At 43.5% G+C, this 25,896-nt stretch overlaps 1 protein-coding gene across 5 annotated transcripts in view; it reads right to left on the bottom strand.

Annotated features, from left to right (window-relative positions):
• Positions 1-624: 624 nt before the first annotated feature.
• ORAI1 (ORAI calcium release-activated calcium modulator 1) overlaps positions 625-25,896 on the bottom strand; it is a 60,667-nt gene continuing 35,395 nt past the window's right edge. For 3 of the 5 annotated variants that reach the window (XM_030218315.1, XM_030218317.1, XM_030218316.1), the window contains one exon: positions 625-4,220. In XM_030218315.1, the coding sequence (XP_030074175.1) occupies positions 3,657-4,220 (564 nt within the window). In that variant the 3' untranslated portion in view covers positions 625-3,656. Of the gene's footprint in view, positions 4,221-15,709; positions 15,799-23,198; positions 23,566-25,896 lie in introns of those variants that run through there. The other 2 variants (XM_030218313.1, XM_030218314.1) reach the window with 2 other exon arrangements.

Genomic DNA, 25,896 nt, shown 5'->3' with positions numbered 1-25,896 from the left:
ATGTGCTGGCCGACTTTCTTAACCGGCACTCTCTGGCTCCCAGGGAGTGGGAGTTGTCTGACAAGGCATTTCAGCTCATGGTGCGGTGGTGTGGTGTTCCGTCCCTGGATCTCATGGCGACAAAAGTGAATGCCAAGGCTCCACAGTTTTGGACGTCCTGCAGGCTTGGCTGAGTAAGGGGCTGCTGTACGTTTCTCCTCCATGGCCAATCGGCCGGCTGTTGGAGTGACGGGCCCCAGGTGCTCCTCGTGGCCCTGGATTGGTTACAGCGCCTGTAGTAAGCAGATCTGGTGCAGCGGCTGGATATGGAGCCATTACGGTTCCCTCAGACGCGAGGCCTTCTCCGTCAGGGTCCGGTGTTCATGGAGGATCCCTCCCCCTTTGGTCTTGTGGCCTGGCCCTTGAGTGGGCTCAGCTGAGGAAGAAGGGCTATTTGGACTGTTATTGCTGTCTTACTTTAGGCTAGGAGGCATTCTACTTGCTTGGTGCATGCCCGCACGTGGCATACCTTCGAGGACTGGTATGCTGAGCAGGAATTGGATCCTTTTTCTTCTTCTGTGGGTCATAACTTGGTGTGTTTGAGGCCATTTGCAGAACTTGTCTTTGGTGGCACACCCAAAGGTGTTTTTTTTTTTAGGGGAGTCTGCTTTGTCTACCTTTCCAGGTGCCCTTTCCTGAATGGGTCCTCAATCTAGTCCCTCAGTGGTCTCCTTTTGAGCCCTTCGGAAGGCAATCTTGAAAGATCAAACACTGAAGATGGTGTTTTTAGTGGCAATTACTTCAGCGCATCGCATTTCAGAGCTTCAGGCACTTTCCTGTCAGGATCCTTTTCTCTGCTTTTCAGAGGCAGGGGTTTCTCTTCAGACAGTGCCTTCCTTTTTACCTAAAGTGGTGTCAGCATTCCATGTTAATCAATTGCTGAACTTCCCTTTTATTCACCGGGTGGATGTGGGAGCTTAGTTTGCCTCTCAGACTTCTGGACATTCATAGGGTGCTTATGTTCTCAAGAATTCAAAAATGACTTTCGTTGTTCAAATAGGCTTTTTGTTCTTTTCTGCAAGCAAAAGCTGGGCCTCGTGGCCACCAAGACATCTACTGCTCAATGGTTGAAAGAGGCAGTGGCCTCTGCCTCTATTTTGAAGGGGAAATCTCCCCCTACCAGGCATACAGCAACTTCCTGGGTGGAGGCCTCATTGTCCTGTCTGGTGGATATCTGTAAGGCAGTGACACGGGTGTCACTGCATACTTGTAAACATTATCAGGTTGATGTTGCCGCAAGTGTGGAGACTGTTTGGGGCATCGGTTGTGGGAAGTAACATAACAGAAGGAGAAATTAGATCTTACCTGATAGTTTTCTTTCCATTAGTTCTTCACATTATTCCAGGACCCCACCTGTGGTTTGAGGCCCTACTCGGAAAGTGTGTGTGTGTGTTGGGGGGGAGGGCTGTCTATTTGGCAGGCCTTGGTGGCCCCTGCGCACTTCATTTCATGTTACAACTTTCAGAGGTCATGCTTTTGGGTTGCTTATGGTTCCTGTTGCTGGACATGCTCCTCTGATCTGTTTTTTCCCATGCTTGATGACACAAACTGAAGAACTGGGCAGGTTGCAGGAGTCTATTTGGTGGTGCTCAGTTGTGGAGATAAATAATACAGAATTTAATTTTCTGTATAAATTTGTTTGACCCCCGATGCAGGCTTTGATGCCGAAACACAGCCGTGTCGGGTCATCATGTTATTACTAATAAAGTTTTTTGGATTTCGTCCTCACTGTGTGTTCATTGCTTTTGAATTGTGTGTGGATTCTCCTCCCCGCTTTTTGTTTCCCGAACTAATGGAAAGAAAATTATCCGATATGATCTAATTTCTCCTTTGTTTGTAGCTGATTTCATATAACCAATGTTTTTTTTGTACCTCACTAAAAACTGAACAGTTCTGAACTGTGTTTTTCTATTAATTTTTTTATTTTTTCTGTTGATAGCTGAGGCCTAAATGCTAATATCAGTCTTTAATAATCCAAAATTGTTTGGTAATAGTAGCGCATAGAACAGAAGCTTTGGAAATAAGGAAGTGAATAGTCTCCGTTTTATACCTTAGGATTTATTCAAAGACTTATTAAACAAGTACAAAAACTGGCACTTTGGTTTGGAAGAACTGCAGAGGGTTTTTTTTTTTTTTTAAATCACCAGTTACTGTAATGTTCTGGCAAAAACCTACATTCAAAGCTCAAATTTGTGGCAATTTCTAATCATAGGAACAATTTTCAAGAACCGCCTATGGTAATACATAAAAGCATTTTTAATCATGAATACAAGTGCCAGTAAAATACCAGAGACAGTAATAGTGCCAAGACTCAGAGTACATTTAGTTCCTCAATTCCACTCAGGACCATGCTCCAGGTAGTGCTTTTAACCCTACCCAACACAAAGGATTTAAATTTGTATTTATTTTATATCTAAGCTGCATAGAAAAGATCAGATAGTTGTAGACAAGACTGTGCTATCAGATGATGGGATTCAAGAAAATCATTTGACACACTTGTACCAATAGGATGGTTTCTAAATAAAGCTTAACACAGTAGGGTTGGCTAGATTCTTTAAAACAGCCATGGTGTTTCCTAACTCCTGTATTCAATTTGTCTTAGAAAATAAAATATTAGAACAAAAAAAAAATGTTCTCCCAGTCCTTGTGATTTTCTAATCTGCTTTAAATTGACTTTCTCACAGTTCCTGTTCTAATCATGCTTTCTAAGCATCAGTATGACATCTGCAGACGGTTGTGATAAGGAGCAACAGCACCCAATAGCTTCTTAAGAAAGGAAGTGACCAAGATTCTGGGGGAACGAACCCCCCCCCCCCCAGAACCAAACACTACTTCCTCATAAATGAAACCGAAGAACATTTAAGGACTTAAGATTTCATTGTCCCTTAAACATATTTACTGCCTCGAATTTTAGAAAATCTTTTTGGCACCAATATTTTTGCTTACCTTTGTCTTCAAATTTTGAATAAGTTGGTAGTAGACATCCCTGGGAAAAGGGGGGGGGAGGGGAAGGGATGTGAAACACTTAAATGTTGTCATATCAAATCTTACCATAAATTGTATTACACTGGGCATCAAAATCAATATTTTTTCCAATACATTTGGATTTAGTTATGCAACACGTCTTCAACCAGTGATACTTTGTCAGTGCGTAGACTAAACTAACTTCTTTCCACCCAGTGCCAAACAGAGACTCGCTTCATAGTTGATGCATGTAGTATATATATATATATATATATATATATATATATATATATATATATATATATAATATACATACATAGTCCTGTAGCTACCTGGGTATGTCAGTGGATAGACATGCTTGATTTGTAAAGAAACAAACAAAAAAAAAAAAAAAACACAATCCAGTGGATACGGTACTAACAAAAGAAGTGGTTACAAAACACATGATTCTAAGCATGCATCTGTCACCAGATGTGCCTCTCCAGATAGCAGTTTAAATAGATTCTGGTGAAAACACTATTCTTTTGAAAACATAGTGAATACAGTACTTCAAAACTGCACCTTCAGAAACTAAGTCAATGTTCAGTAGTCCAGTCAATTTCAATGATTGGGGTATGTAACAATATAGTATTAATGTTTTTGTTTGAAACTGTTTATGCAAAGTGGGAACCTGGAGATTGCAAGGGCTCCCCTCTGTGATCAAGCTGATCTTGGAGTCGTGCAAATTCTGCAAGTTCATTCAGCTCTTGAAACTGTCTGTCTGTCTTGTGGCTAACAAGTGATCTGTAGAAATGAACTGCAAACACGATGAATATCAAGCCAAAGGGAACCATAATGGATGTAGATGCAATCGCTGCTGCTTGGCCTGGTGTTATAGTAGAATTATCATAGGCTACACTTTTAGGGCTTTTATTCAGTGGAAGAAACTTTACCCAACACAGCAAGACCACCTCAGCAAGGAACAACAATGTTCCAATGACGGTGGAAAAAGCCCACGCGAGTTCTATGTGGCGGTGCATACGCTCATGGGGAGACTCCTTCACAGAATTGAGATTATGGACGTTGCTAACTGCTTCTATGTTAGGAAGAATGCAGGTGCTTATCATAAGAGCAAACAGGTGCACTGCAACAAGCACAGTGGTGCAAGCACTGAAAGCTATCAAAAGGCCCGGAGGATAAACGTGATCTGCATCTAATTGAACCTCCACCATTGCCACCTGCAAAGGAAAGAAGAGACAAACCATTAATGAAAAGGTATCTGTCCAAAGCTACAGAGGCATTTTACATGAATATCAGTACTAATCAAGCACATGGTAACTGAGCAAGTAAAGGAAAAATGAGTTCTTAGCTGATAATTTTCTTTCCTTTAGTCCCAAGAGATCAATCCAGATACTTGCAGGTTATGCCCATCCACGGCAGGTGGAGATAGAAAGTACTCTGCCATAAGGATCCCGTGAGCCTTCCCCTTCAGTATTCATAACAAAGAAGTAAATCACACCAGATGAGAGAGAAATCTCCTGCCTTGAACAAGAACCACTGTGAAACACAAACCTGGAACTGGAAGAAACCAACAAGCGCACTCACTTATCCTGGAACAGAACTGGAAAACTGTGTGAACACATTACATCCAACACTAACAAGCTGTTGTCTACTCTTCAGAATTCCTGGGGTATTTTTCCATCAGCATCTGCAAATAACCAAAATCCTTGAGCCTACACATGGCCCAGAAAACCAGACACAAAACAGTAAGGCATAGGGAGGGCCTCTGGATTGATCTCTTGGGACTAAAGGAAAGAAAAATATCAGGTAAGAATTTTTCCTTCCATTATGTCCCAGAGATCAATCCAGAGACTTGAGGGATGTTTAAAAAAAAAAAAAAGAAAAAAAAAAAAAAAAAAAAAAAAGAAGAAAGCAGTCCTCAAGTAGGATTGGAAACAGCAATCCCTACTGCCAGGACAGAAATGCTAAAGGCTGCATTGCCTCTGGCAAAGACATACAAACGATAATGTCTCACATGTGCTGCAAGGACATAGTTGCCAACTTCAGATCTTGTCGGTTGTAATGGCCTGCAATTCTGTAAATGAACTAGCCTGCACTCTGGTGGAATGCACTTTGTTGCCCAAAGGTGGCAATCTCCATGCTAAAAGGTAGCTAAGAAAATAGACTCCTTAAGTCATCTAGCAATGGTTGCCTAGAAGCCCACTCCCCCTTCTTGCAACAGGCAAAGAGGACAAAAAGATGGTCCCAGCACTGGAAGTCACTAGTGACCTGCAGGTATTTGATCAAAATCCTGAAGACATCTAAACAGCAGAGGGAACAAAACTCAGCTGGAATAGACCCCTTGCAAAAAGCAGGAAGCATAATCATCTGGTTCCGATGGAACACTGACACCACCTTGGGCAAAAAAAAAAAAAAAAAAAAAGGCATAGGCTGAATTGAAACCACCATATCTGAAAAGCAGAGAAATGGATCCCAGCACGACAGGGCCTGCAACTCCGAGACCCCTCCCCCAGCCAAAGTAATGGCCACCAGACCATCTTGAAGGTAAGATCCTTCACTGTGAAGTTGCCCAGAGGCTCAAAGGGAAATTGGGCTTGATATACCACATTTCTGTGGTTTTTGCAACTACATTTAAAGCAGTTTACATAGTATATACAGAAGGACCAGGCTGAGAAACCGGTTGGACAAACCGCCCACCTGAAATGGTGCAAATGGATTAATTCCCTGTAGGAAACAGACAACTTCCGGATATGCTGTCAGGGAGGGTCCATAAACATGGCCGCCACCTGGACCTTCAGTAAGTTCAAAGACAGACCCTTTTGAAACCCCTCCAGCAGAAGGCAAGACTATGCGACAGATGAGACCAGAACAGAGAGAAATTTGCATAGGAACACCAAGACTTGAGGTCTTTCAAACCCTAGCATAAACCACCGAAGCTGATCTCTTCCTGGCCTGCAACAACATAGTGATCACATCTTCTTGATAACCTTCAATCACACCCTTTCAAGAGCCATGCCATAAGACCAAAGGGGGAGGGATCCTCCACCTGGACAGAACCCTGCACTTAGAGCCCCCGCTAAGATGGAAGTCAGATGGGACTTTTCATCTGCGGCCGGATTATGTCTGCATACCACGGTTGCTGGGCCAATCCAGCGCCACCAGAATCACTGGATCCCCTTAACAAGCATTCCTCTTCAGGATCCGGACGATCATCAGACATGGAGGAAAAGACACAGGAGCAACCCTGGCGACCAAGGCTGAAGCAGGGTGTCTATGGCATCAGAAGTGAATTATCTCCTGATGAAGAATCAGGGGCCTTGGCATTGCTCCTTGTGGCCATCAAACCCATTTCTCCAGATCCAAGAGATTGCTGTTGAGGTACATAAGTACATAAGTAAGTACATAAGTAATGCCATACTGGGAAAAGACCAAGGGTCCATCGAGCCCAGCATCCTGTCCACGACAGCGGCCAATCCAGGCCAAGGGCACCTGGCAAGCTTCCCAAACGTACAAACATTCTATACATGTTATTCCTGGAATTTTGGAGTTTTCCAAGTCCGTTTAGTAGCGGTTTATGGACCTGTAATCCGCCTGTACATTCTGCGTGCTCACTATGTGCACTGCTGAGAGCAAGGAAAGATGGATTTCTGCTCATCGACAGGAAACACGCTTCCTGGGTCAGAGGAGCACTCTCTGTGCTCCTCTGAGGATTGACATATGCCACTGCAGTCACATAGTCCGACAGGACCCAAACAGCTTTGCCCTCCAGAAGGGCAGAAAAGGACCACAAGGCCTACGGATGACTTGCAACTCCAAGTGGTTTATCAATCAAGCTGCCTCCACTCGAGACCACAGTCCGTAGGCTGTGCAGCCCAGACTGTGCACTCCCCATCCACAGAGACCGACGTCTATCATCACCGCTAGCCAGTCTGGAGCCACCATAGAGACTCCTTTCTCCAGGTTGACTTGGTTCAGCCACCAACGCATGCTGAACCTCACCAGGATGATCCATGGCAGCCAAAGATGATAGTCGGCAGACATCAGAGAATAACAACTGAGCAGGGCCAAGTGAATCAGGTGCCTGTGGAACCATGCTCATGAAAGAACATCCAGAGAGGAAATTATGGTGTCCAGGACCTGCACTTAATTCCATGTCCAAGGGGAGAGGATCTAAAGCAGTCTGGAAACTTGGGAAATAAGCTTCTACTGCCTTACTTCTAGGAGAAACAAACACTCTTCCTGCCCGGGTGAGTCATTTTTGATGCTGAGATACTCAAGGCACTGGAAAGGTTGTCAGATGGCTCTTGGAAAGGTTGACCGCTCAACCGAGCAACTGATGCAGAGTGACCACCCTGTATCAGTCAATTCTTCAAGCAATACCCACTCAGTGTAAAATGGACACCACCACTACTATGACCTTGGAGGTGGTCCTTGGAGCTGTTGTCAGCCCAAAGGGCATTGCCCAAAACTGGTAATGTTCTCCGAGCATGAAAAAACAAAGCGCTGATGCGGCAGCCAAACTGTTACGTGGAAATACACCTCTTTGAAAACCAGGTAGGTCAGAAATTCCCAGGGCCACACAGATGCGATGACGGACTGCAAGGTCTCCATACAGAAGCACCAGACCCTTAGGGCACTGTTTATGTGCTTCAGATTGAGCACTTAATGGAAGAACCCATCCTTCTTGGAGAAGATAAAATAGATAGAATAGCAACCCTGGCCCCTTTCCAGAAGAGGAATGGGCTGCACCACACCCAAACTAAGGTGGTTCTGAAACGTTTCTCTGACCACTTGAATCTTGACAGGAGCCTTGCACGGGGAAGCAAAGAAGAAATCTGCAAGTGGACGAGAAACCTCCAGTCTGTATCCATCCCAGACAACCTCTAAGACCCATCGGTCTGAAGTGACCCTGGCCCATTCCTCAAGGAACAAGGTAAGATATCCCCCAATGAGGGTACCTGAGTGGGCCCACAACCTATCAGTGGGAGGCGCAGGCGGAAAGAACCTCTCTGGAAGTGGATGAATAGGGGCGCCTCACACCTCAGAAGGGCTGCCGTTTCTGTTGGAAGCCAGACCTTTGATAGGAAGAGGACTTCCCAGGACTGTTAACATGCACCTTGGAATCTAGAGCGAGCCTTAGACCTATCCTCAAGTAGACCCTGACCTGTAGAATCTCCCAAATCCTCCCCCAAAAGCAGGTTCCCCCGAAATGGGAGGCGAGCAAGTCTGAATTTAGAGGCTGTGTCTGCTGCCCAATGACAGAGCCAAAGCCAGCGACTTGCCGTGATCAAAGACATTTCCTTAGCTGAGGCCCTAAGTAGATCATACAACAGATCTGCCAGAGAGGTCAACCCAGCCTGTAGGGATGGCAGGGACTGAACTAGATCCTCAGCTGTCAATGCCTTCTGTACCCAACTCAAGCATGTACAGCATACAATCCACACACCATGGACCGCAAATATAACACCGCCAACTCACAGGAGAGCTTAAGAGAGGACTCTAGCTTGCGATCCTGGATGTCCTTGAGAGCCGTGCTGCCCTCTACTGGGAGGATAGCCTTTTTGGTCACCACCATGACCAAAGAGTCGACCTTCAGCAAGTGCAAGGACTCCAACTCCTGCACAGGAGAGGATACAGCTGAGCCACCCTCAAACCCGTCAGGGGAGTACCACTGCATGGATAAGAACCTGTATCACAAAATGGATATGAAAGGTCCTAGGAGGCGTCTTGGTGCCCAACATCATGGGGTGCGCAGTAGCCAAGGGGATCAGAAGACAAAATGTTAAGCACCTCCAATGCCTTAGAAATGAGGGATGTAGGCTCCTCCAAAGAGAAGCCACCGTGGGGTCAGCTCCCTCCTCAGGGGAAGCTTGCCTTCCTCTAGGGGGCCAGACATCGAATGGCAGGAGGCCCCCAAAATAGGGGCATCAGAGTCATGGTATGAAGCTAAGGAAGCTTTATCAAGTTCCCTGTGAGTGTCCAAACACTGACCAGCTAAACCCCCCCATGGGGGCAGGAGGTGGTGCTACTTCATCAGAAATGCCTGATGCATCAATAGGATAAACTCTGGAGAAAATGGAGTGTCCAAAGAAGTGGCCCCAGAAATCTTAGCTAGGCCACCCAAGCTGCCCGAACAGCAAGAAGCCACCACCTGAGAGAAGCTGTGCCCGGAACCCCCCGAAGGCATGTTGGTGCCTCAAAGATGGCCACTGCAAGCTCATGGTCTGAATTAACATGGAACCCATCAAAACTTCCTCCCATGGCCCATTCAAACCCTGCGCTGCTGTTACGGCTGACCCATTTGGTGAAGAGCTGTTGGAGGAGCCTCCTGAGCATACTGCACACGGCCCAGCACTTTACCACCTCTGCTGGGGCTGTGAGGAAAGAAAGGGCAGAGACTTACACGAGGGTCTCAGGACACCATTGTCAACAGAGAAAGAATTGTAGGAATGTTGGCATGAGAAGGGCTGCTTCTAGCAGCCTTGCCATGTACCTCCAATACTGGCCAGATTCTTTTTTTTTTTTTTTAAGGTTCTTAGAGGCAGGAGCATTTTTTATTCAATCACAAAAAGAATGCCAGATATAAAGTATATAAGTATTGTCACACTGGGACAGACCAAAGGTCCATCAAGCCCAGCATCATGTTTCCAACAGTGGCCAATCCAGGTCACAAATACCTGGCAAGATCCCGAAAAAGTTCAATACATTTTATGCTGCTTATCCCAGAAAAAAGCAGTGGAAATTCCCCAAGCCAATTTAATAATGGTCTATGGACTTTTCCTTTAGGAAGCAGTCCAGACCGTTTTAAAACCCCGCTAAGCTAACCGACTTTACCACATTCTCTGGCAAAGAAACAGGGACAACAGGCAGCAATGGGTGTGGGGGGGGGGGGGGGCATGGCACCACCAGGTGTACCCCAGCCACATGCGAGCAGCAGACAACACCCCCAGCTCAACTGTGGCCTGAACAGGCCAAGAGCAAGCACCAGACAGAGCTGCACAGGCTATATCCATCCACCTGCTGACAGAGAGAATATTGCACAGGAACCTTATGGCACAGCACTTGTTCTATCGCCACCTGCTGATAGATGGGCATAACCCGCCAAGTCCCTGGATTGATCCCCTGGGACGTAATGGAAACAGCTTTATCTAACGCTATCCACATAAGAGCTGTTTATTTGCTAAAACAAAAAACAAACAAACAAAAAAAACCTTGATTTATCCAAACACTGATTGTCCTATTTCAAATTTTGTCCACAAATTTCCTAAAAAGGCATCCATCCTTTTATTCAGCATTTAGCAAAATACAAAATGGATAATAAACATTTTAAATTTAAGATTTCTGTATAAAATATTAGACATCTCTTTTGCAGCCAGATATTACATGAACATTGTTATGAGAAGGGTGTTCAGCTAGTTGAAAAATAAAAGCTTTTCTCTCATTAAAGCAGAAACTTTCATTTGCTCACATGGGTAAAGAAAAGTCCTTGCTAACATGAGACACAATAGACTAATGCCTAAACTACAGACACAGGTATAGCACCCTACCACAAAAAATGGGGTAGCATAAATTCCTCTACATCTCACAGTTTAGTCTGAACAGAATAAGATGTTCCAGAAAATTATTTCCATGTTTGTGTACATAATTGTAAGTTACTGTATGTAATATTACCATTATTTCTCTGGAATCCATGTTTTAGTTGATAACAGCTCATGTTATTTAACACCATTCTTTGTACACAGGTCTCGCAAAGAAGCTCTTGGGCAATCTCTGGGTTGTGCAAATTATGGTGCTAGAAGTTTGACAGGTAAGTGAGATAAACAAAGGTCTCCCCAGCAAATGATTAGTAGTTATATAAGGTTCAAAATACTAATATTTACATTTAGAGCAATGCAGGATATAGAGCCACAGTATCTGAGGACCAAAGTTGAGAGTTATGTCCCTTGAGATCCACCCCTGCACTCACCCTTGAGATAGGAGGAGAAGCTGCATGGGAGTACCTGAACCCCACTCTTTCCTGTCCGTTGTTGCTGCTCTGGGACTGTGCCACTGCTTTTTCCAAATGGCCGCTGAGACTTCCCGAGGCAGTCTCACGAGATTACAGCTTGAACTCTCAGTGGCCATTTTGAAAAAGCAGTGGCAGCGAGCAGGAAAGAGTGGAGCTCTTTCCTGCCCCAGAGGCCAACAGACCACCAGGGTGTACTCAGATTTGAGACAGATTTCTCTGCAGTTTGCCCAAAAAACGCCCCCAGAATGTGGACATTTTTCCAAGATAATGGAACATGATAAACACTTCTAGGTGGGAGGGGGAGGAAAAGAGGCTTGTGAAAAAATGTTTACATATTTATAAGTTGAAATGTTGAGGGAACCTGTGGTTCCGGAATGTTGTCAACCTGTTTGATTAATAAAAATTTATAAATAATAAAAAAGATAAACACTTCTAGGGGAAAAATTGGGACTTTATATCTGGACCTGTTTCAATCATGATTAACTTACAAAAAAACTGCCTTAACTGATCAGTTGACCACTGGAGGGATTGAGGCGTGACTCTTTCCTTAAACCCCATTATTGATCCCCCCCCCCCCCAAAAAAAAAAAAAAGATGCAACAGTGACAGAACACTCTGTGACAGCTTCAGATATTATAGCCATTCCTATTAAAAGCAGCAAGCTGGGCTGAGAATGCTACTGGTCAGTGAGTGGACTGTAGAGAAAGAGTCGGATATAGACATGGATCGCTAACTAGTAAACTTGTGGTGGAAAATATGAGCCTTCCAAAATACCTATTGTACCTATAGACAGACACCTGCAGACCTGAAGGCTTTTGCAGTGGTGTAGTTAGGCACAGTAGGTGTTTAGGTGTTCCTGGATGGCTCACAATACAAAATAAAGAGTGTTAAGATGGGATTTGTACCTGGGTCTCTTTATGTGAAGTCCACTGCACTGACCACTAGGCTGCCCCTCTGCTCTGCTAGGATATCTATGTCTTCTTAGTGACCACCGTGATAAGGGCATCTACCCTAGGCAATTTAAACTTATCTACTTTAACAGGGAGAATAGCATAGAGCCTAAACATTTGTCACTTTGAGACTCGAATCTAGCAGTCCCATTGAGCTTCTGCATAGCTTCATGTATATGGAAAGTCTTACAGGCTTTTAGTCTCCGACATAATAGCATTAGAATATGAAGGAGCTTGAGCTGAAGGAGATGAAATATTCAATATTTCCAGAGTTTAGTGATGAGCAGCAAGATCCTCCCTGTGAAACAGCTTGGCTGCTGTAGGCTCATCCCCCTCTGTAAGGACCACACATCCCTCAATAAAAGACCCAGTTAGGGAATGACCAGATGCCACCGACAGGGCAATGCCTGAATCATGGCCAGAAGCTACAGAAATCTCACAAAAAAATCCCTTACTTGGTCTAACCTCAGTCTAAGAATGATCCTCTGAGGGAAGCTGAGGAAGAACCACATCACTAGAAGGCTGAGACCTCAATCAAGTAGGCCTGATGTAACAAGAGAACAAACTCAGGAGAAAATGGGACCCCCTCAGGTCCCTGCACCTTTGCTAAATTTTGGGAGAGTTCAGAAGGAGTAGAAATGTGCTGCCAAGAGGCCAATGAAGGCATAGAAACTTCACCCCTGCAGGGATCAGAAAGACACATTCAATGCTCAGAAATGGCTACTGCCACGCAATCTGAACTCAGGGGAGCACAGCCCACCAAGACTTCCCGCTGCTGCTCTTCAAACAGCGCACTCAGGCTTGGCAGAAAATCCACAGAAACAAGGTCTCAATCTTTGCAAACATGTTGTAAACTTTTCCGAAGCTGTTCGGCAGCTTCCACACCACAAACAGTGCTTTGCCAACTCAGCCACCATCGGGGGGGGGGGGGGGGGGGGGGGGGGGGGGGAAACAAGAGCAAGTCACCCACTTGAAGCCCAACTTGCACAGCTCCAGGCACTAAGTGACCTACATGGCAATAAATAACTTCCCCCAGAGCAAATACTGGTAAGGTGAGAGCTGCTTGTTTTCTCTCTTTTACTTTTTTTTTTAAGGCTAAGGAGATAGGAGAATGCAGCAGGGGGAGGGACCTGGCCACACTAGGTTTGCACCCAAACCTGCTTTGCAGAAGAACTTCTCAATCCCCAGCTTAACTAGCCCAATCTGGTAATCCAAGAGCAAGTCACAAGCTTCAAAGAGTTGCACAGGAAAAGACTTTACCTGCCTGCTGGAGATAGAGAGTACAACAGATCTCTGCCTTAAAGTCTACTATGCATCTGCTCTCAGCTAGTATTCTCTATCTCCACCTGCTGATAGATGGGTATTATCCCACGAGTCTGGACTGATCCTTGGGACATAACAGAAATATATTTTTCTGGTTTGAAAATTGCTATTTTAACATAGTAACATAGTAGATGATGGCAGAAAAAGACCTGCACGGTCCATCCAGTCTGCCCAACAAGATAACTCATATTTGCTGCTTTTTGTGTATACCCTACTTTGATTTGTACCTGTGCTCTTCAGGGCACAGACCGTATAAGTCTGCCCAGCACTATCCTCGCCTCCCAACCACCAGCCCCTCCTCCCAACCACCGGCTCTGGCACAGACCGTACAAGTCTGTCCAGCACTATCCCTGCCTCCCAACCACCAGTCCCGCTGCCCACCACTGGCTCTGGCACAGACAGTATAAGTCTGCCCAGCACTATCCCCGCCTCCCAACCACCAGCCCCGCCTCCCGATCTTGACTAAGCTCCTGAGGATCCATTCCTTCGGCACAGGATTCCTTTATGCTTATCCCACGCATGTTTGAATTCCGTTACCGTTTTCCATTTTAAGGATGAGAATTCTAACATTGGACTTGGACATGTTAAAAATGCACCTCTATGGTTTCTGCCAACCTGCCCAGACCCTGTTCAACAAATGTTTAACAGCAGGGATTGATAACTCAGTTCTATAGAAATTTTTTTCTTTCAGACCACTGTTTCTGACTTCAGAGTCCAGTTTTAAAATAGTTGTCTTTTGTATGACCAGTTCTATAAACAAGCTATGCTATCAATACAAAACAGATCCATTACAATAAAAACCTTTCTTAACTAAAAGCTTCTTTGTGGTTCTTGCAAACAATTAAATTTACTTTGGCAGTCATCTGCTGTATTATACAAATATCAGATGATCTCAATGGAAAAAAAAATTGAACATTCTGTAACTGAAATTACACTGCTGTAGCTGAAGAATGGGGATTCTTTTTAATCCTGCATAAATTCATTTATATTCCTTCACAGCCACTATATATGTTCCCTATAATAGGGATAAATGGAGGTAAGTCAAAAAGTGGCAAATCTTTAAAAATAAGGTGCATCCAGAAAAAAGTACAGTACTTAAAACGTGAAGATGTACAGTACTTAAAACGTGAAGATATCAAAAAGACAATCACACAAGGGTGTTAAGATGCTGTAGGAAAGATTTACAATCTATAAAGTGCAAAGGACAATGATGATTCCTTTCCTGTGAAATCAACAAACCACTGCTTGCAAAGAATGGGTATGTCATATGACTAAAAAGGAAACAGCTTTCTATAGATGGCAACAAACACTGAACAAATAATGGTTTCCTGGTACACCCCTTCCCTTCTCAGAAGCTGTACCTAAACCATAAGTCAAAAAGCAGCAGTAGCTAAAAAAGAGTTTGGATAATTTAGAGAGCTAAACTACAAGATATGTCAATATTTTTTTTTTTTTTTGTTACATTTGTACCCCGCACTTTCCCACTCATGGCAGGCTCAATGCGGCTTACATGGGGCAATGGAGGGTTAAGTGACTTGCCCAGAGTCACAAGGAGCTGCCTGTGCCTGAAGTGGGAATCGAACTCAGTTCCTCAGGACCAAAGTCCACCACCCTAACCACCACTCCTCCACTGTTGCTACTATGTGGCCGCGCAGGCTTCTGCTTCTGTACGTACGTGCAGGACGTCAGACTCCCAGAAACAGAAGCCTGCGCAGCCTTCTACATGGAATGTTGCTAGTGGAATAGCAACATTCCATGTAGAATCTCCAATAGTAGCAAAATTCCATGTAGAATCTCCAATAGTAGCAACATTCCATACAGAATCTCCAATAGTATCTATTTTATTTTTGTTACATTTGTACCCCGCGCTTTCCCACTCATGGCAGGCTCAATGCGGCTTACATGGGGCAATGGAGGGTTAAGTGACTTGCCCAGTCACAAGGAGCTGCCTGTGCCTGAAGTGGGAATCGAACTCAGTTCCTCAGTTCCCCAGGACCAAAGTCCACCACCATAACCACTAGGCCACTCCACTCAATATTCAGCCACACAGTGAACATACCAACTTTAAATGTTTTACTTAGGCGTAAAAAAAAAGGGGGGGGGGGGGGTTCTGACCTCAGGTCCTGTTACTAGTTCCCTCTTCTTTCATAAGAGAGAACTAGAGCATCAGGTAAAAGGTCTTCCACTCAGGCTGACAGGTACAGTGCAATCCGCTTAAGTGCAAGGCTCTGGGACCAAATAAATGCATGCAGTTAACCAGAGCGTGCACTTAACTACTACTACTACTTCTTAACATTTCTAGAGCGCTACTAGGGTTACGCAGCGCTATACAATTTAACCGTTGTGACCCAAAGAAGCTTGACATCTGATAAACATATGTACAGTACTGTTTATTATTATACAGTATACAGTCTCAATTAACTTACATTAGGCTTTACTTGAAGTATAGTCCTCTGTACACTCGGGTCTGTGAGTTCCATAGACTATATCTGCTAGACAGTAAAAACTGTCATAGCACTGACATCCAGTGGCCTCCAGATAGGCCCGCACGGTGTTGAGACTCTCCAGCGCTCTTGCAAAAGGAACAGGAAAAGGTTGTTGAAGTTCATCAGCATGTGCCTCGCTGCTCATTTCTTCATCTCTTCCATCATCAGCCATTGTTGCCTGCATGTAGGCGCATATCTCTATATCAGTGCTGTCTTCAGCTGTTTGTAGATCGTAATCAACAGCTACGTAGCGATGGAACTCCTCTTCAGTAACACCGGCTGGGATGTCAATAACCTCTTCATATGACACGTTTGCAACAGCTGCATCCCCCTCCACATCCTTAACTTGCCTGCTTGTAGCAGTTCACAATGGTTGCCTGTGTAACATGATTCCAGGCTTCTTTCTGCATATGTAGGGAATCCAACAGTGATAGATTACGAGCCAGTTCAACAGCACGTTTATGCTTGCCAGTCTGGTCATCCATAACGCTCATCAGACAACGTAGCACAAGAGCCTGATAATGTTGTTTGAAATTGGCTATTATGCCCTGATCCATAGGTTGGATCAGAGAGGTAGTGTTTGATGGCAGGAAGACCACCCAGACGTTAGCCTGACATCATCCCTGTGTGCAGCACAATTATCACAAGCAGCAAAATCTGACACTTTTGTGCCCGCATTCTAGTGTCTAACTTCTTTAGCCACTGCTTCCAAATGTCCCCAGTCATCCATGAATTTGCATTAGCCTCATATGACAAAGGAAGTCGTTTAACTTTCTTGAAGCAATGGGGCTGTTTGCTCTTTCCAATGACGAGGGGTTCCAACTTCACTCCCATCCATATTGCAGCAAAGGAGGATCGTCAGTCAGTCCTTCAATGTTTTACCTCCAGTAGTTTTGGCATGTTTGAATGCAAGTGTTCCATCAGGAATCGCTCGCCAGTAGAGACCATTTTCATCAGCACTGAAAATGTCACGAGGTGCAAACTCGTTCAAGATGGTAGGAAGAACTGAAACAACCCAATTTTTAGCACCAAAGTCATCAGCGTCTTGTTTCTCACCATGCTGTTTCTTATGTTTTTTATGTTGTTCCTCTCCTTCCATCTTTCCAACCATCCAACAGTGGCTTTGAATTCAGTTAGTCCAAGACTTTCAGCTAGCTGGTTAGCTTTCTCCATAAGCAATGGACCACTGACAGGAAACTGTCTGCTCCTGACTCGAGAAAACCACCGAAGAAGAGCATCTTCTACCTCCTCAGCTTTTCCCGCCCGTTTTAGTTTCTGTTGTGGATTTGTATTGTTTTGCCAGTCTTCCAGAAGCTGGTCTTTCTGCTTCAAGACACGTGGGATTGACACCATATTCTTTAGCAATAGATGCTTGACTTTGTTTTCTAATTTTTAAAGAACTTCTATTCGTTCAGCCACTGTTAGTCTTACAGTTCCACCGTGACGACAAACCCAGTGTACAGTCTAACAACATTCTTTTGCTTATTCTGCCTATGGCAGCTAAAGGGGCAGTAAATGTGAAATCTTGTTGGTTGTGATGCGCCAATCGACTTGCATATTCAGTGAGCATGCTTATGTGGAGTCTTTCCTGCAGAGGAGCAGTTTTGAACCATGCATATAAGCGAATCTTGCACTTATCAGTGGTGTGCTAAACCGAAGTTTGTCCCCATAGAAATTGATGGTGCCAAAAATGGGACTGAACTACGGCATGCAGTTAAACAGAGCATGTGCTTATCCGACATGCACTTAAATGGAGTGCACTGTGTATGTATGTATGTATATATATATATATATATATATATATATATATATAATTTCCAGGGACGCAGGGCACCACTAAATCGCCACCTATATCTTGAAACATTGAAACTATGTGTAGGCCAATTGGATCTCTAACTTAAGGGGCACTTTCACTAAAGCTTAGCGAACTCTGGCAGGAATTGGCGTGCACTAAATGCTGCGTGTCTTGTTTTATATCTATCGGCCACATGGCACTTAGCACATACTAAGCTTTTAAGTTTTAACAGTTTTTATTCAGGACCAAACAATACAACAAACTGCATAAATGTACACAGCCTTGAGTGAATTCCTTCAAAAAAAGGTGGTAAATAAATCCTAACAAATAAATAAATATCTCCATACAAGTCCACACTTAATTATATAATGGCAAACAAATACACAAACGAAGCTTCATAATGTAAAAAAAGACAATACCACAAAAGGAACTTAGGATCCCAATTTTATAAAGCAACTTACCACCATTCACCCCCTTGTTCCTCATGAATACAGCTATGATGGCCTGCTGTCTTATAAGAGTCCAGACAACAGGCCACCTATAAATTTATGCCATGTATAAACTGGAACCCTAACACAGTCCAAAGGTAGCAATAAAGCAGATTATGTTACAGTCTGGAATTTATTCTGCACTGCACTTCTCACCTTGTGCGAGATTGGATTGGCTACTAAACAGAAAAAAAAGCTTGCAGTCTTCTTTGGGTACTATATGCAGCACGTGCCTCCCATAGCATTAAGGCATGTAATCTTCCAATACCAACAAAAAAAAAAAAAGGGGGGGGGGAACATGCTGAAACCAATGATTAAAGTATTATTTCTTCCCCAAATCATGAATCCCATAAGCTTCCCATTTATTCTGTAGAATGTTGACCAAAAATAATCCCCAAATACCCGTGAATTACACTCTAAAAGGATGAATACCAACCATGCTAAGCTTTAGTAAAAAGACCCCTAAGAGATCTAGTGGCTGAATATAGTCATTTAAATGTGCACACTAGACAGTTAAACGCTGCCACCTCAGAATACCCCAACCCAACTCTCTCATCCATATTTTAGATGGATAACTGGTCATGTAATTATGTCAAATTATCCACTGAAGTACTACATAACTGTTTTAGGGAAATACAAATCTACGTTTAGGAAAACTCCTTGCCAGTCCTATTTTTGTAATTTAACTAGGTAATCTTGACAATCATAAAATGCTCTCAGCTCTGCAAAAAAAAAAAAATATATATATATACATAAAACAGAAGAACACTGGCAAACTAATTAAATTTCTTTGAAGGGCTGAACAAACATGTGGATAAAGGTGAGCCAGCTGATATCGTGTATCTGGATTTTCAAAAGGCGTTTGACAACGTACCTCATGAAAGGCTCCAGAAGAAATTGGAGAGTCATGGGGTAGGAGATAGGGTCCTATTGTGGATTAAAAACTGGTTAAAACAAAAACAGAAAATAGGGTTAAATGGTCACTGGGAGTATCCCTGCCTGCTCAAAAGAAAAACCATCCCTCTGGCTGTGCTGAAGCAGACCCCAAGATACTCCATGGCCAGTTCACTACTCAACCCATGGATTCCAGGAGGGAAATGTCCTGTAAACAAGCCAATCTGACCTCGGAATCCAAGTCGGACTGAAACAGCCAGTCCAGGCAGTGAAGAAGCAGAGTAACCTGGCCCCTGGAGGTGTGCAGCCAGCACCATTACCTAAACATATGGGGCACCTTTGCCCGGCCAAAGGGCAAGACCCAAAACTGAAAATGCCGCCCCAACACACAAAGTCTCTTGGGATGATCCGCAGTGGGGAAGTGGAGTTCTGGTCTCTGGGAAGTCCAAGGAAATCAAGAACCCTTTTGCCGCACCAAGGCAATGATAGAGAAGCATTTCCATCCAGAAGCGCTGGAGTTATAAACAAGAATTAATCTCCTTGAGGTCCTGGACCGGGGGGGGGGGGGGCATGATGTACATGACAGTACCTCTGGCGGAACTGGTTCCACCGCTCCTTGTGACTCTGGGCAAGTCACTTAACCCTCCATTGCCCCCCAGGTACAAATAAGTACCTGTATACAATATGTAAGCCGCATTGAGCCTGCCATGAGTGGGAAAGCGCAGGGTACAAATGTAACAAATAAAAAAATTAAATAAATAACCACCCCAAATAGCACTGAAAGCTGGATCCCCCACTGAAAAGGCCAGGAGCTCCGAGGACTGAGCTCCCTTGGACAGGTACAGCAGTCACCTGCGTAACCACCATAACCAGGGCATCCACCCTCAGGAAGATCCAACACTTCTCATCCTCCTGAGCAAAGGCATAGAGATGAGCAAGAATGCCGGCAATCCAGAGGGGACCATACGGGAACTCCCACTCTGCCCTCATTAAGTGTATGAGGTCCTTATGGAGTGGAAAACAATTTTGGGCCCCAAGAGGCCCATTGAGGGAGGCTTAAGCATAGCCAAGGCCCCTGTAATCTTGTCTAAGAGATGAGACAGCTCCTCATGACAAAGGAGCCAGAACCCATGGGCTTGCTCCTCCTCAGCCTCCTAATAGGGAGGGTCCTCGGAACTAGAGTCCACGGGGGACAGAGTCCAAGAGAACCTCAGAGTCCTCCTCTGTTCCCTTTGAAAAACCCAGACCCTTCAAAAAGAAAAGGATGCATTTAGGGCTAGGATTAGGTCCCAATAGGGCTTGCTTAACCAACTGTGTCAAAGCTCTAAAGCCAAACAACAGGGCAAAGTCACATTAGAAAAAAGGCTTTGTCTAAAAATGTAGGAGATTAAAGTAGATTTGTGCATACTTAGTTTGATTAGTTAAATTTGTGCAAAAAGATGTAAACAAAGGATTAGTATGTTAATTCAAAATACTGAATCACAGAAGCTGATCCAACCCTCAAAATGTGCAGCAGTGCTTCCCAAACTTTTATCCAATAAGATACCATGTTAAAACTTGAAAATTCCTTCACTCCCCTCTGCCCCATTTATCCAAAGCTAGAAGGCAGAAGAAGTAATGGTGGACACAGTAGCAGCATTTGACACAGGGCCTATGTTGTCAAGCAAATCTAAGAGTTTCCTGCCTAACAGGAAGAAAGGGGAAAGCCTATGATCCTTCACAGGCAAGATCTATATTGACCACCCTCCACAGACGTACATCACAATGGAAGTGCAAAGGGGGGGGGGGGGAGCCCTGTTTTGTGATCCTATTTGGGATCACAGCCCACAATCTGGAAACCACTGATATACAAGGAATCACTACTATAAGTACAACAGAAAAAGCTTCTAGCTTTTTAAAAATAGATATATCTAAGTTTTATCACCACAGGATGGTTAAACAAACTGCAAATGTTTTACATTTCCTTAAGCTCTCATTTTAGGAAAGAGAACACTTCTTTAGAACAATTTGATTGGCTAGCATTAATCCTACTGGAATGGCCAAATTGCCTTAATCTAAGGGCTATTTACAAAAGTAAATTTCATAACAATATTTACTAATGATAACTGCTAGAGAACTGAACATATGCCCTGTCCAGAAGGTATTATAGCTTAATTTTGCATATCTAACTTGGAAGAGTACCTGCTACCTTATTTTTTCAGATCTGTTAAATAGTTTGCATGTTGTCCAAACAAAAGCATTTAAATGTTCCACTGGTCTACAACAGCTGCCTGTCCGTCAAGTATATTCCATCCTACCAACACCCCTAATAGTTATGTTCTGTTTTTAGCTGTTAAGCAACCAGTGAGTTGTGTGACCAAACCGGCTGCTGTGCACTTCTTACACTGTACATGGCAGCAAAGTCTGCATTAAAATGGCAAAAAAATCTAGCAATATACCTGGTTTTACAATTTATTAAAAACAGATTTAGACAGAAGTTTCATAAAGACTTGTTTAAAACACTGTCATACACAATGGACTCAAATCTGTAAACGGCCAGAGTCTAAAAAATAGTGTTTAGCGCTAGGATCTGCACCCAATTTTGGGCACAAGGATTTATACCAATTGAATCCTGCACATTACATCTTTATAGAATAGCCGTTATAAAGATGTATGCTTAAATTTCATTTGACAATTAGTGTCAATAATTGATTTACCACACAATTATCAACACTAATTAGCTCATTAAGCAATTAAATTACACACAATTCAGGGGCACATGCAATTTGAACACTACATATAGAATTAGGGGGAATGTGTGTTTATGTATTGGACCCTTTCTTACAAAAGGATGGAGAAAACTGCTTACTAGAATCCATAGTTTACAAGAGTATCAATATTGAGTGTGAAAATTTCTCTCACATTCATTCCTCCTGGGCGGGAGGGGAAGTGTTATTAAATCAGAGTCACTGCTGTATTTTCAAGAACTCATCTCAAATTTGGGGGGGGGTTCCATTCTAAGAAACGATCGCTGTATCTTACCGCACTAGTTTTCATTACCTCCCAGCCGAGAAGCTATCAAAGACTATTAACTGAAGCCCTAATTAGTGTTCCAGTTTTTTTTAAATCCAAAAATCTACAGAAGCACCGACACTAAATGCACTTCCCGTATTCTACGCATATAAAAGCGTTTTTTAAAATATAGTACAAAGGGCCCGATTATGTATTCACGTAAAATCTTACAAACAAAACGCAAAATATTTTAACTGTGCTATGGTAATAAAGATTCCGTGGAAAGGTACAGTATTTAACAACGAGGGGTTAATCTACTGCTGGAACGGAAAGCGTTCCCTGTGGTAGGTAGGTTTAATCTAGGTACAGGAGAAGCATTAAAGGAAAGAACAATTCTCCAACAAGTTGCAGCATGAACACCGACTAAGAGCATAACATTTTTAATTCAATTTCTAAAGCGAGATCAGCATACATTACTAGAGACTTTTTTTCAGTTATCAGGGGGGAAAAAAAGCTTAGTTTTAAAACACGTAATTCTATATGAACTCAGCCTGTCATCCAGCTCAAAAATCTGACAATTTAAATTCGTAATTTTTTTCAGAAATGTACAGTTCAATCCTTTCAAATTAACTCCTAAAGCAGTAACAGCCTGGGCTTCATACCACACGGGTTTCTTTTCTCGATTATTGTTAAAAGTTAAATTTCTATAACGTATAGCGTGGGATTACGATACCATTGATTTAGGACAGCATCTCAATTCGGAATTTGCAGGTTACCATATCAACAGACTTAAATTTAAGAGCAAATGGGTTTAATTAAGGCTTCGTGGAGGAGAAGACATAGGAGCCAACTTTTCAAAATTATTGGGGGTGCTAAACCCAATGGAAATAACCCCTCCCTGGACACATACAAGCAATTTTCTCAGTATTGGGGGCGGATATGAGCTGGTTGTCGGTTTCTAAAGAAAGGAGAAACTGTTCCGCAGAATTCGTAATAACTGGAGGCCACAGAGCACGTTTGGAGTCTGGGCCTTCAGCTCACGCTCTTTTCCGGTAAAAGACGGATACAGCGGGATCCTGCGGATTCGATTTAAAAACCTTTAAAAGTAAATGTTTTTTCTTTGCCCAGACGTTCCATGTGGACATTTTACATAGATCTTCCAAAATAAATGTTTTTAGCACAAGACAGCTGAGGTGGTTAAAGCTGAGGATTATTCTCCCGGGATCCTCCGATTTCCTTAGCAATCTTGTCCCCCACTCACCATTGCGAAGCCCGACAGCAGAGCAGACGTGCGGCTCGAGGCTTTCAGCTTGGCCCTGCTCAGGTAGAGCTTTCTCCAGGACAGCGCCTGCATCGAGTGCTCGTTCAGACTCATCAGCTTCCCGCGTCGCCCTGACAAAAACCCGACCGCGGCTACGAGACCCGCTTGCCCGGCACGCGGAGCCCCGGCGGTGCTTGTCCGCCCGGGCCGGCGACTAAGAAAACATGTCGCCCGTTGCCGAAGAAAACACACGTCCAGCGTTACCTCATAAAATTAATGTCTGGCCGCCACTATCACAACTACAACCACGCCACCACCGAAGGGACCAGCAACGTATAATGCGCCGAAGCCCGGCCGCCAAACCCTTTCCCCGCCCCATTACCCACAAGGCTCTGCGGCCAAAGGCTGTAGCCCGCCCAACCCTGCGTTCATTGGCCAGAGTCCACGTTCCTCTCCCCTCCCACTTCCTTCCGCGAAAGCAGCGTGGCAGGGCGGGTGGTTCTTCTAGTGCGCCTGCGCCGAGGTGGGTGGTGACGTATGGTGGTTTGCGGCTGGAGTGATACAGAGTTGCTGGCTGTCTGGCACTGGATCGCAGAGAAGACGGTGTTTTTCTTAGTATTGGGCAACTTATGGTGGATAAATGAGGGTGGGACTGAGAGGAAGCTGAGAGCTGGGGAAGAGCCAGGCCAGTGGTAAGGGGAGAGAGGGATCACTGGTAAACTCACGGGGGTAGTGGAGGGCTTAGGTAGACACCCAACTCATAGGTCATGGATTTTTTTTTTTTCATATACTTCCTTTCTGTTGTACAGGACAGGTGCTTTTTCTGTCTCTACATGGCTCACAATCTGGGTTTTTTTGTACCTGGGGCAGTGGAGACTTAACTTACACGCTTAGGGTCACAATGAGCTGCAGTGGAAATTGAACCCATTCCTCCAGGGCAGGCTCTTAGTTCTCTGTACTAACCATTAGGCCACTCCTTTAACTCAAAGTTGGAAAAAAAAACATTTAAACGGCTTACAATTAAGTATTAACTTAAAGAAGAGACATATCAGCGGACATTGAGAAACACACAAAAAGACCTAGGTTACAATTGTGAAATATTTTTATTTATTGCATTTGTATCCCACATTTTCCCACCTCTGCGGGCTCAGTGTATAATGAAATATTATTCAGAGCTGGCTTCAGGGGCACTGTGCCCTCTAAGCAGAGCGGGAGTGCCATTTTTGTTTTCAATCATTAAAGGCCAGGATCACTGGAGTGCTGCAGCGCTTTCTTGTCTGGACAACTCCTGCTAACACCAGTCCAGAAACTTATATTAAAAGTCAAATGTAGAAGGATTAAGATGTTCAACTCAACCTCTCCAGGGACACAATGAAGATGTTTGCTTAAGCACCATTGCACACACACAACATGCTTAAATTTGGCTGTGTGTGTTTGTACCCCTTCTCACACAGCACATGTCTTTCTACTTCTACTTTGTTAGAGCTTTTTCTTTATCACAGGATGATGGCATCTTCTGATGGATTACATACAGTGACCTTTAACTCAAGAGGTAGAAGTTTAAGGAGAAACACCAGATGGGAGTTAGGCTGAAAGTGGATTCTATTTAAAGTCCCGAGTTTCATACTTATGCTTGCCCAGAGCACAAAGCCATTACAAGGATATTAGGTGCCCTAAGTGAATCCTTAAACTTGCACCCATCCCCCACAAACCAGCATTTCACTGCTTTCCCCCCCCCCCAAAAGTCTAGCATCTTCCTGCCTCCCACCCCACCCTGTAGATCAGCAGAACCCCCCCGTCTCTTCCATTTCCCCTCCTCTCCCACCAGCAGTCCAGCATCCTGTGTTCTGTTACATGGTGGTCCAGTTTCTTCCCTTTCACCTCTTCAGTGCAGCAGCAATGGGCAGAAAAGTGGGAATGAATAGGCAAACCAGCAGCTAAATAACACGGAGGTAGGGGTGTCAGCACATGTGCACGCTGAAGGCTGGAAGTACAAATAGCAAAGGCGACACAAAAGTCCAGCAAATTAATGGTGGAGTGCAATAATTTATTCTAATATTAATAACAGGTATCATTAACGACATGGGCCGTGTTTCAGCCACACAGGGCCTGCCTCAGGAGTCTATAGATTAAAGATACAATAAATAAAGAATGGATAAATAATAAATCAACTTATAAAATTAGTAATGCAAAATTATTCAAGAACATTAAAAACATGTATATCAAACATTATGAATAAATAATAGACATCTAAAAATGCTTAATTGTAGAGTACAGACTTCCAAAAGCTAATGTTAATAACAGCAACTCGCACAAATTTACATAAGTCAATATGAGTTAAATAAAAAATGTTAACACTGAAAACATCATTGATAAAAATGAACATTAATTAACCTTAATAAACATTAAAAAGATATAAGAATTAAGTAAATTAAAGCAAAAAAGTCGTGAGAATCATCTTATATATTGAAAAGAAAAAGCAAAACCAAAAAACATACGTCAACCCAAAATTATCTAAAGTTTAGAAAACTATTAAAGTCCGTACTATTCAAAAATGTTTATCCTCCAAATTCAACATAATCAGCTTAATCTCTTTGGTTCCAAATAATCCGGAAACACTTGAATCTATTTTCTTTACTATTCTACTGTTGAATATTATACCAAATTTTACTGTTTGTACTGTTTAATATGCCATTAT

This window comes from Microcaecilia unicolor, chromosome 11, assembly GCF_901765095.1.
Source record: "Microcaecilia unicolor chromosome 11, aMicUni1.1, whole genome shotgun sequence".
NCBI classification, from domain to species: Eukaryota; Metazoa; Chordata; class Amphibia; order Gymnophiona; family Siphonopidae; genus Microcaecilia; species Microcaecilia unicolor.
This window is presented reverse-complemented; position numbering and strand designations above follow the sequence as displayed.